The sequence below is a fragment of the Pygoscelis adeliae genome, unplaced genomic scaffold (genome assembly GCF_000699105.1).
Source record: "Pygoscelis adeliae isolate BGI_AS28 unplaced genomic scaffold, ASM69910v1 Scaffold108, whole genome shotgun sequence".
In the NCBI taxonomy this organism is placed as follows: domain Eukaryota; kingdom Metazoa; phylum Chordata; class Aves; order Sphenisciformes; family Spheniscidae; genus Pygoscelis; species Pygoscelis adeliae.
Genome location: NW_008825498.1, coordinates 4581270 through 4593562, shown reverse-complemented (window position 1 = coordinate 4593562; position 12293 = coordinate 4581270). Strand labels below are relative to the sequence as shown.

General features: G+C 44.5%; 1 protein-coding gene across 1 annotated transcript in view; it reads right to left on the bottom strand.

Moving 5' to 3' along the window:
• Window positions 1–2206: 2206 nt before the first annotated feature.
• GAREM (GRB2 associated, regulator of MAPK1) overlaps window positions 2207–12293 on the bottom strand; it is an 86826-nt gene continuing 76739 nt past the window's right edge. Inside the window, exons 5-6 of the mRNA XM_009331474.1 lie at window positions 8939–9105; window positions 2207–4454 (exon numbers count right to left, since the gene is read on the bottom strand). Of these exons, the coding sequence (XP_009329749.1) occupies window positions 3542–4454; window positions 8939–9105 (1080 nt within the window). The 3' untranslated portion in view covers window positions 2207–3541. The remainder of the gene's footprint in view (window positions 4455–8938; window positions 9106–12293) is intronic.

Here is a 12293-nt window from a genome sequence, read left to right as displayed (position 1 = left end):
TTACCCTCCAAAACCAGGCTGGTTTCCCCCACTGCTAACCTCCGAGCTGTGCTTGGGAGTTGTCTGGGATCACCCATTGCACAGGCTGGTTGGGTTGCACCAAAACAGGCAAGAGCAACAGTTTGTTGCTGAACAAAAGTTGCAAGAGCAACTGAACAACACATCAACAGTTCAGCAGCAAGGGACTCCCACGAGAGAGTGCCCATGCCCCAGCGCTGCTCGGTTTGCTAGGACGGTTTGCAAGTCCTATCAAACGCTGAGTGCTGTCTCCTCCTATTCACATCAGCTGGTAAAAAGTTCATATCACAGGGATGTTCCCCAGAGCTTTCAGACACTTCCTAATCACAGTGGGAACATTAAAGTAACCCTCCATCTCGAAGTACAACAAGCAGTGCAGCATTTGGTAACCTTTTACAGTTTTAAGTCTCCAGGTTTTACACCCCATCATTCTAAAGAGACTGCATGGTTCTCTGCTAAGGCCTGAAGGACTTCTCTGCTCCTGCCCCATTTCAAAGGTGCCACCATCCTTTTATTGCCAGGGACTTCCCGTGAGACTGACACGTTCACATCGGTCTGCCCTGTTCAGACTGCCTTCTACAGCGCCACAGGTGATCCTGACCCCCTAACACCACAGCAATGAAACTCAAGAGGAAAGCAAATAAATTAGATCCCACGGGCATCACTGCTGCCATAACCTGGCTACCTACACAGCAGTGGAGAGGCTGAGCCGCCATACTCCAGTTGCCCAGTTTGCTCATCTCTCTCTTGATTTCACCAGAGCAGATGTTTCAGTCCAGCTTGGGCATCACAAGCAGGTAGTTTGACGCCGCAGTCATATAATTCACACAACACAAAGGTTAGGAACACCTAAATTGCTAAAGAAGGCTTGCAAAATTAAGGTGGTGAGCTGCTAGGGGCAAAAGAAAAGGTCAAATGCTAACATATTATGCATAAAAGTAAGCGGTGCCAAGCCAGAACAAGACAACTGGAAGGACATCAATAGCAAGTTTGCAATTAAAGGTTTTAGCGGTATTTTTGCACACAGGATCTGCTTCTGGAATCATTGCACATTTCTGGGACTTTGAACAGGCCAGGTGTATTTTGGTCTATGCACATGTGATTTTAATGCAGCACACTCACGAATGCAAATTCCACCAGGCTGCTTGCAAGAAAAACCATTCCAAGCAGGTAAGCAGAGATAACAGAATAGGTAACCATCCGTAGTCAAACAACACTATTTTCTCAGGGATGTTAATATCCTGGGGGCATTCAAAATATTTAATGTTAATATTACCAAGACTGCCATCTTTTTTTGAGAGAGAGAGATTTTTTTTTTTAGCTGGAATTAACAAGCCAAGCAAAACAAAGAAAAGTACCTGTTATTTAAAATTTGGCCCTTTCAAGTTTGAATGCTCATTTGACATAGCGAGGGTTAAAATGCAATTGACTTCAACTTGCACATGCCTACCAACAAGCATACACATCTGAACAGTACTTGAATTTGATTTAGACTTACTTGCAGCTAAAATATTTTAACGCGCTAATTAAAACACATCCGGAGAAAGCTATTGATCTGTTGCTCAAAGTCAATACATTAAGAAAAAGAGTAGGACTACGAACTCTTGGGGTTTTTCCATTGGGATATTTTTTGGCTCACTGCTTCCTAGTACCCACATCAGTTGGGCTTTGCTTTCTGGTTGGGAACTGGTGGGTTGCATTATTGCAAGACAAATGATGCATCTTGGCTTTGGCATGGAGACATGACATGAAATTTGCCCGGGCAACAGAAAACTCCATTTGCAAATAAATTCTTTTTAATGAGTGAATTTGGTTGAGAAAACAGGCAAAAGCAGCCTCTCCTTTTTGTCCCTCCTCTGTATTTTCTCTTGATGCTCCCACTACGTGCCCTACAATGGAAAAAGAGAGATTTTTTTGTACTTCAAAAAGGTAAGAAAGGCAGGTGATGGTGTCACCCTGGCCAGGGCTCTGCTCAGCAGCAGGTGAAGCTGCTCCAGCATCCCTGGCTCTGGCCACCTGAGGATCCTGGGCACTGAGGATGGACACCACAGACTGTTTCCTGAGGACCTCCACAAATCCTTGCATTCAGTGCCACAAAAAACAGAGGATCCGGGGGTTATTTAGACACATTTCAGAGACCTCTGCCAAGCACAGGAAATCGAAAGTTAATCCTATTTCTAGCCTGAGCAGTTAAATTTGAAAGGTCTCCAGGGGCAGCCTAATGTCCCTTTCCCATCTCTGTGCTCCCTTTTGACTGCTGCTTCCATGTGACATCTATTGCAGTGAGTTTTTGCAGCCGGGCAACTGAATTGGCACGTCTTACGATGCTACAGTCCCTCCCACTTTGACACCCACATCCTTCTAGCCCACTGCAAACAAGACAGGTGAACTTAAAACATCACAAGCATTTCCCAAGGCATGGCCCAAACCCTCACTTGACTCCTTCTTACCAGCGTGCCATGTGCTGTTTCTGTTCCCACCTCGCTAACGCTTTATTTCAAAGGCATCCTACAGGAGTACTATCACCTTCCCACACAGATCCGACCACAGGAACAGGATAGCACATTGAGCGCATTTTCAGATGACAACAGCAGCAGCAGCAGCGAAAATATAAGAGGTTGCCTTTTGCCAGAGCAAGGCTACTGCAAGGGCTGTGCTAGCTGGCTACTGTGGCAGGCAGGATCTGCCGAGAGAAGAGTCTGTGCACCGAACTGCCTTTCCCATGAGAAAGCTGCACAACCAGAAGTCGTGCTACTTACTCTAGCCATCCGACTACAAAAGCAACTTTTGAAATCTACAGGTCATAAACTTTTAATTGGCCAGGGCAGAGTGGCTCAGTAGGAAAATCCCCCTTCTCCCTCCCCCTCTGGGCAATGAGCTAAGCAAGACTCTTGTTTTAAAAACATTTAACTCTTTTTGCTCAAAGTAACATGGAAAATGTATCCACATTACAGGTAGTCAGGAAGATACTGTTAATAAAAATATGCTGCAAGAATAGTGTATTAGTGGCACTTCACAGCAATTCTTAACATTTTCAGCTGTAGTACGAAAACGATGTTTTTGTATATCTGAACATGCTTTTTGTTAACAGAAACGGAAGAAAGTCACAGCATGTTGCCAAATATTATTTGAACAGAAATAATCCCATAAGAAATACATTTTTTTTGCAGTTAACACAAAACTGTAAACTGGATCGGTGTGTGTCTTTCAGCATCAAATTGTTCAGTAATAAATACGACTAAGTCTTAACAGACTATGGAGTAAAAGTTCCCTTAGTGTCCAGTTTTTAGCAGCTGTTGAATGTTCAGGGATGCTCAAGGCACACCTCTGCAGATTCTCTATCTTTATTATTGACATACAAAAAAAAAAAATCCATTCACCACTCAAAACCGTTTATCTGCATAGTAAGAATTTTTCTACTACTATTTACAGGAAGGGCTTTTAGTGCAAAAAACAGGAAGTGATGTATTAGCTGAAGTGCATCGAGCACATCTCGTACAGTTTCACTAATAACTAGTCGGCATCACATCTTGGGCCGCCAGCCATTAATGAACTGTAGTATTTTCTTAACCTGCAATTTGCTTAGCTTAAAGTCTTCTGACAGGATTTCTTCCGTAAGCTGAACCAGTAAATTGCCATCAATCTTCTCTGTAACAAAAAACGATATGACATCTTCTGACAGACCAATAAACCTCAGCGATTTAGACACTTCCTCTACCGAGAGTCCAGAAAGGTCTGTGGGTGGCTGCCAGGGAGAGCCATCCCCACAAGATCTTGGTGCTAACTGGAGGTGGAGGGGAGATGAGAAGGGATAAGACACAGAGAACGTATCCTGCATGCCCTTTTTAACGAGATACTGATCTTCCAAGAGGTCTGGAGAACCAGTTTTCGACTCCTCCTCAGCACCATCTATTTTCAGTGGCAAGGGACAGATGTCTGTAACCATTTTCTCTTCACTTGACTTCGGTGCCCGAGGAGGTAAGGCAGGACATGAATGGCTCTGCTTTGTGTTGCTGACTCCCAGAGTTTTCTCATCAGTGCAGTCTAGAGAGTAACTTGCCGACTTTGGACAGCTAGAGATGGTGTTTGTGAACTCTGCGGGGGTCAGCGGGGAGTACCCCGCCGGGAGCTCACACCCATCGAAGTCAAAAGTCAAAGGTGCTGGGCAGTTTCTCTTTGGCGTACCTGGAGTCTTCTGTCTGGGGTAACTGTAGCTCCTGCTCGGATCGAGCAGGAAATCACTCCTATTCAGGCCTTCCGCAGTTCCTGAAAAATGGTTTGGCCAAGATAACCGTGAAGGCAGAGCTTCAGTTGAGGGGCTTCCCAAAGGCATCGTGCTCTCAGGCTCTTTGGATTCGGTTTTCATCATGTTACAAGGGTAGCAGGATACAGGTGTGCTCTCAGTTGGGTTGGTGTTGTCGCTCTCTGTGACATTGCTTAAGGAACAAAGCAGAAAGGATGTTGTTAGTACGAAAAAATGTGGCATTTGAATAAATTCATATATCATCTGACAGAGTCAGAGGGTGGCTGTCAGAAGGAAAGAATCTTCTTTCCTCCAGCAGAACTTTTCAGATTTGAATTAACAACACATTTGAATAATGCATTGACAGTTCTTTTACTCCTTCTACAAGCCTGACAAGATGCTGATATACCCAAAAGCCTCATGTCTCGGTTCTTCAAGCTCGTAAAAAAGTACATGTCTCAATTCAGTTCTGTGTCATCTCCCGAATACTCAGGTTTTCCACTGTCGAATTCCTGAGGGACACCACCAGGGAAAAGGAACAGCCTCACATATACTAGAAGATGTTCTAATCCTGTATTTTATATTTATATACCACAGATGTGTCATGATATGCAAAAGCTCGTAATAGGGGCAGGTCACCATTGCACTAGACCCAAGCTTGACTGACATAAGAGATGACCAAAAGCCCTTTTGGAGCCAACATTTTCATTTATTATGCCACTTGCACGTGCACAGGGCAGAGGATCCTTCCCCACCAGTCACCGGTGCAAAAACTGCACCAGTGCGCAATACAGTAACACAGAATAAGTTAATGCTTACTGCCAAAGGAAGAGTTTTACTTGGAAGGGTAAGCAGACCTGGCTGTATGTGTTGTGTATCAAGGCTTTAAGTTTACCCCACAGTAACTTGTTTGTGCGTCCATATCCTTAAAAAGCTGTAACGAGAAACACTTGCTTTTCAAAGGCACCTAAAGTTACCCTGACCTACTTCCAGGTGGTAAACTAGCTCAGCCTGTCTGAGGGAACGGATAGGTTTATATCCAGGTGAGATGGATTTATCTCCTGAGAGACAGAGGTGCCAACAAAAGCATGCAATCTGTTATCAAAAGCAAATGTTTGCTGCTTTTATGCCACTTTCTTTTAGAAAGTCTGAAGGATTGGGTTGATCTCTGGAATTCTGGTCAATTAAGCCAGAACACTGGAAAAACAATTAGCAGATTTATAAAATCCTTACCTAACAGAACAGAGGGAAACCAACTGTTGTAATAATTGTTTTAATTACTCACCTCTCTCTTCTGGAAACTAACTACTCAAGAAAGAAACTAGGTAGTCATTCTGTGACAGCTCAGTGAAAACTGTTTGAGGAGGGCAGCAGCTTTCAAAAAACCAGCATCGTTTTGAATGGATTGACACAAAAAATAGTTCCCCGTGTGCTTACAGCGAGTCAGAGAGGGAGCCAGCCTGGACTTGCCCAGCTCAAACACTAAGTGCAGATGTGTAAAAGCAGCTCTAATCTGTATCACTGGAAAATTAGTTATAAAATTCAGCCCCAAGAGATGCAGCTTCTCCCTCTGTCTAACCATCCCTCACTCTCCACTCCATGCCCTCCAAACTTTTCTTTTTTCCTGCTTATGTCACAAATACAAGTCTGCAAGTGAAAGCAGTTGGTTATTTAAAATAGCAGACTTTTTTTTTTTCCTCCTCAACAAGGATACACTGTCAACTGGTCATTTCTGACTGTTTGAAGGCCAACTGTTCCAACGTACACAGTGCAAAGCATTTTTCACAAATCTAGCCATTGGGCTGTTCAATTCAGGGAAGACAGTCTGTGAGGTGTTGCAAACAACTAACCATACAGAGGAATTAAATTGATTGATCCTGTTTCTGTTCTCTAATTCAATATTAGAAATGGGAACATTTAACGATTTAAAAGATTAATGGAATTACTGAAAACTGATAAAGTAACATTTTCAAAGTGCTTCCTTATTTGTCCCCCACCAAAATTAACTCACTGGGACTCAGTGCCAAAGGATGCAAGAGAAACCTCAAATACAGCTGAAGTCAGACATCAGGCATTTTTATAGGCAGATAAGGACAAATCATACTGGTTTTGTTTGTGTTTAAAATATTGGTTGCAGCCCTTCACGATCCAGAAAATAAGATCGTTGATAAAAATGGCAAGACTTGAAAAGCAACTTCACCAGCAATCTGTTTAGTCCACACATTGCCAACTTCCTAGCAGCTTCCTCTGCAGCACTAGGTCAATTCTACCAAGATGGAGATATCTGGTCTGGACCCAAGCTGGAGATGAATTTCATGCAAATATTGTGAAGTTTGAGGCAAATAATATCACCTGAATTCCCAAGTAACTTCACTTCTCACTGTTTTCCTGCTTGCTTGGGAGGCAGATGTATTCTTAGCTACAAAGAGAGAAAGCAGCATTTGGTAGGCCTCAAACGCTGGGAGGTCTTGTGCCTCCTGTGGAGTAGACTTTGACAGAACTACCCAACAGGCTTTCATAAAAACAAACGAGCAGCCTTGATCTAGAGTGATCATTGCCAGATACACAACACTAAGCTGCAAATGTGCAGTATGGCTGAGAAAGGCAATTCCAGCATAAGTTATTATACCAATTCCATCTAGGCTGAAATGATTTGGCCTTCTACGATGGAGTGACTACATCAGTGGACACGGGAAGGGCTACGGATGTCGTCTATCTGGACTTCTGTAAGACCTTTGACACGGTCCCTCACGACATCCTTCTCTCTAAACTGGAGAGGTATGGATTTGATGGGTGGACTGGCCAGTGGGTGAGGAATTGGTTGGATGGTCGCATCCAGAGGGTAGTGGTCAACGGTTCAATGTCCAGATGGAGATGAGTGATGAGTGGTGTCCCTCAGAGGTCCATACTGGGACCAGTACTGTTTAATATCTTCATCAATGACACAGACAGTGGGATCGATTGCACCCTCAGCAAGGTTGCAGATGACACCAAGCTGAGTGGTGCGGTCGACACACCAGAGGGACGGGATGCCATCCAGAGGGACCTGTCAAGCTCAAGAAGTGGGCCTGTGTGAACCGCATGAGGTTCAACAAGGCCAAGTGCAAGGTCCTGCACCTGGGTCAGGGTGACCCCCAGTATCAATACAGGCTGGGGGATGAAGGGATTGAGAGCAGCCCTGCCGAGAAGGACTTGGGGGTACTGGTGGATGAAAAGCTGGACATGAGCCAGCAATGTGTGCTTGCAGCCCAGAAGGCCAACCGTATCCTGGGCTGCATCAAAAGAAGCGTGGCCAGCAGGTCGAGGGAGGGGATTCTGCCCCTCTACTCTGCTCTGCTGAGACCCTACCTGGAGTACTGCATCCAGTATAAGACAGACACAGACCTGTTGGAGCGGGTCTAGAAGAGGGCCACGAAAATGGTCAGGGGGATGGAACCCCTCTCCTATGAGGACAGGCTGAGAGAGTTGGGGTTGTTCAGCCTAGAGAAGAGAAGGCTTTGGGGAGACCTGATTGCAGCCTATCAGTACTTAAAGGGGGCTTATAAGAAAGATGGGGGCAAACTTTTTAGCAGGGCCTGTTGTGACAGGACAAGGGGGAATGGCTTTAAACTAAAGGGGGGTAGATTTAGACTAGATAGAAGGAAGAAATGTTTTACGCTGAGGGTGGTGAAACACTGGCAGAGGTTGCCCAGAGAGGTGGTGGATGCCCCATCCCTGGAAACATTCAAGGTCAGGCTGGACGGGGCTCTGAGCAACCTGATCTAGTTGAAGATGTCCCTGCCCACGGCAGGGGTGTTGGACTAGATGACCTTTAGAGGTCCCTTCCAACCCGAACTATTCTATGATTCTATGATTTCAGTGGTGTTTCAGATCAGTTTGTAATATCCAGACAGGTAGTATCTTGTCATTGAATAGATACCAAAAATAATGGCAACAAGACGTTCAAGTCAAAAAGGAGGTGAGACTTCAAAAGGTGTATACACTTTCTAAAGAGAAAGAACACTGCATTGCTAGGAAAAGGTATGCAGCCACATAATTCAAAATCTACTATCAACTGTCAACTAGCCTGAGTGGATTTTCCAGTTTGTGGGATAGGTTTGTGCTGAAGTGGGTTTGATCTGGAAGCTGTCTGGCCCCCTTCTGCTACACCTCACTTTGCACTCAGTGGTGTCTGCTGGCCTCTCTGTTCTCCGTCACACCCACCCTGTAGGTTCCCATATAGTTGGCACAACACATTTCTGGATTACCACACCCTTTTTGTGCCCCCACTTACCGTAGCTGGCTGCACTGCATGCATGTAGCACTGAAATCCCACCCAAAAACTAGCTTTGAGATGTCCCGGTTTGAAAATTCAAACCTTTCAAGAATTATACAGAACTGTACAGGATTTTCCATTTAGACAGCCTGTGCCACCTTACAGTGAGATCACCTATAGCAATATGTGCAGGTATTTAATATAAATTGGTATGTCCTATCTAGTAAAACATAGTTTCTGCTGGAGCTTTGCTTCCTCTTGAATCTTTAAAAGTAACTTGACAGGTTAGCCCATTTCACAAAAAGTCAGCAACTCTGACACAATACCATGCCTTTATAAACAAGCGCCTTCAAAAAGAATACTGCTAAATGTGACTTTCTTAAAAAGTGCTAGCACGGGGCTCTCACAGCTCAAACACATACATGTTGTGCAGTCCCGAAGAGTAGTAGGACAGAGTAGGGCTAGGAGAGCGGGTCTGCTGTCGTGCAGGTTTGACTGTACGAGGAGGGATGGAAGGACTGGTGGAGGACGGCTTTGAACTCCGTGGTGGGACAGGGGGAGCATTCAGGAGCCTGCATTCCTCTTTTACCTGTACAAAAGAAGAACATGTAAGAAAGCAGCGAGAAAATCTGGGCAACAGCACTCTCAAGCAGATGAAACACATCTGGTTCTGCCTTATTCTGTGAGAGGAAATAGTTAAAAAGGGAGGAGAAAAGAAAAATGTTGCTAAGTATATCCATTTGCAACAGTATGTGGCTGTTATAAAGAAGTCCAAAAGAACACCTTGCTACCAGTAGAGCTACTAGCAATCTTTTTTAGGGTGCTTTTCAGTAGTTTGATATCCACTCGTTTAAAAAGTAGCAGCAATGAAACGATGTAAAAGAACCTTCCAGTAACATACAAAATCAGACAGACTGTTCCAGATATTTTACATTTTGTAAGGAGCAATTAATTAGGCTTAAACTTCATTAATGTTGTTTATTTATATGTAATAAACCAACCTGACGTAATGAAAAGATCTTAACAGACTTTGATGTTTCCTGACTTACTTCACCAGCGATACTCAGCCATCCAGCTCTAGGATAATTCCCAGCCTTCCTCCCCCAGGAATAGTACATGTATCTCATATTTACCAGATGCTGGGATTCAATCCTGGAGCTTCAGTCCTTCTGCAGCTGCCAAAGCAGTCCAGGAGAAGGTTCGCTACAAAACGTACAAGCTGAAAGGTGTGGGCAGAAGTGCCTGTTCAAGTAACACACCCAGCCAACAGGTCTAGTTTTTGCAGCCAGCCAACTTTGCAGCTTAAGACACGTGACTGCAGCGCTGCTTATCTGAAATTTAGTTTGGTCTGCCTAGGTAGGAGCAAAATATCAGGGTCCATCCTCATAGAAAAAATGATGGAATTAAGACCTTAATCTCATCAGTACATATTTGGGAGAGCAACTTTATTTAGTAGGGCTAGAGGTGAGCAAGGCTACTGAGAATTAGGCTGCCAGGCAAGATTTTTAAGGACTCGCCACCTCCCCCTGGGCAGGAGGAGACCTCTATGTTCTCCTTGTCTGAAACAGTCTTAGATGCACCAGAAAAGGGAAATTCTCTTTGTGTTTGAAAGTTACAGTTTATTTTTAAATTTAACAACACTGCAGAACTAGAAGTTATCTTAGCAGTTCTGCAACACATAATTAGCAATTAAAGTGATTTAATTTATTTAAAAACAAAATAAATGTGGAACCTTTTGCAATCCACTTCAGTGCTTTCAAAATGCAACAACCCGTTTAGTACTTTTGTGAAATGGAAAACTGGGGACTAGGACATTGTAGTACATTTTTTCCCTAATTCAAAACAAGTCAAAATTACAGGAAATGCCCAACAGCATAAAACACTGAAATAAATCTTGCTCTAAGGGTTCTTATTTGCTCTTTCAAGAAAAAAAAAATCAATTTTATTCATGTTTGTTATTGAATTCAGGCATAAAACTCTTCAACCATTTTAGTGCCGTGCCCCAAGGATGCCTAAGGACTTAATTTTTTTTTTTTCTCCCAAGTCAGACTAGGCAAAATTAATACTGCACATTATTGACTATATACCCATGGGGTTAGAGAGATCATTCAGGGAGCTCTTGGAGCACAGCAGATGGTCAAGGGGTTAAAGGCATTCTTTCCTGGCAAGACTGCCGGCATTCAAAGGTGCTGGCATAACAAACTATGCCAAGCTCCCTTGCTGACCTAGATTGCAGATCAGAATGAGGCCATAAATAAAACTGGTTTGCAGTCCCAGTTGGTCCCTGTCACAAGACCGCGATTACAGCTGCCAGACACAGCCCTCAGGAAACCCAGCAAGGGAATAAAAAGGAGAGATTTTGCAGATTAAACTGACAAGAGCAAGAGGAAACTTCGGAGAAGAACTACCCTCACTAGGTCCAAGCGAACAGCAATGAAATACATGCGGGAGAGGAGGGGAACAGCCGCGGCGCGACACGATGACTGCGATGGCTGCTGCTGTTACAAGGAAATACTCTTTCGCCCAGAAGCACTAGATGCCATGTGGCTGCCAGACAGAGATAAAGTGCATTCGCACTAAATGTCTGAGCCCTCCCACACTCCAGCACTCCCTCCCGTGACCTGGGGATGGTGACCCCTTTCCGATGGCGTGCGGTGGATTTTAAGACCTCTGCTCCTTTTCCTTGGTGCCAGCCCAAGCCCTGCCAGCACCCCCTGAGCCCTGGGGTGTCACTCCTGAATCTGGGCATCGCAGGTGCCTGTTGCAAGTGACCGCTTCCAAGGTCGCCTGGATAAAACCCACCCTGTCGCCGGCGTGACCGCAAGCGTAATGCAAAGTGGTTCAACACTTCTTGCCGATGGGAGCCTGAACTGCCGGCATGCTCCACTGGGGATGTGCTTTAAATCAATCAGGAAAACAGCCTCTGATTTTACACAAATTAGCGTTTGGGGACTGAAGCAATTTCTAATTCACAGGCCTTAATTCAGAGGTCATTCCCCCCCGCTTCTGCCTTCATGCTACTTTGATTTTCTGAAAGGTATTTAGAACATAAGCATTATATATCAGAATGCTTCATCCTGCCGGTGAGAAGAAAACCAGAACAGCTTCTGAAACACCCAAATGTCCTTTTCTCTCTCCTACAAACAGCTCATGTACACGCATTTTAAATTTAGTGCATGCAAAAATACAATTGCCAGCCAACCTTTATACAGAAACGCTATGGAATATCATTTTAGAGGGAGTGATGACTAAACCGCATGTTCATCAGCAGCTCCTGAGATCTGCTTATTCTATAAATACCCCACATGGAAACCATGCAAACATCTCCCCGGCCCCAGCCCACTGATGAATTCGGTAGATCACTGATACTCATTCCAAAGCTGTTCTAGGAAGCCACAAAACCGAGTCTCAATTATTATCATCGACAGAGATGCAGGTTTTTTTATTTTATTTCCTACAGGGTTACACCCCCTGCCCACCTCTAAATGCAAGCTAATATCTTTAGCAGAAATTAGTTCTCCTGCACGGCTAGAAAGCAATACCGAAACTGCTGACAGCACTCACACATTACCTCAGTAATGTACAACACGCATGACAGAATTGCACACTTTTCACAGTGACCTTAAAAGGCAACATATGTAGGTATCCCAACCGCCACCCTGCTGCCCCCAGAAGGGAGTCGCTATGCCACGAGATTTCCCCAAGTGCGAGGGTCCACACCGATGCTGTGCAGGTGCTCCACAGCTTTCCCAGCATCCCACCACCCATGCCTCAGGC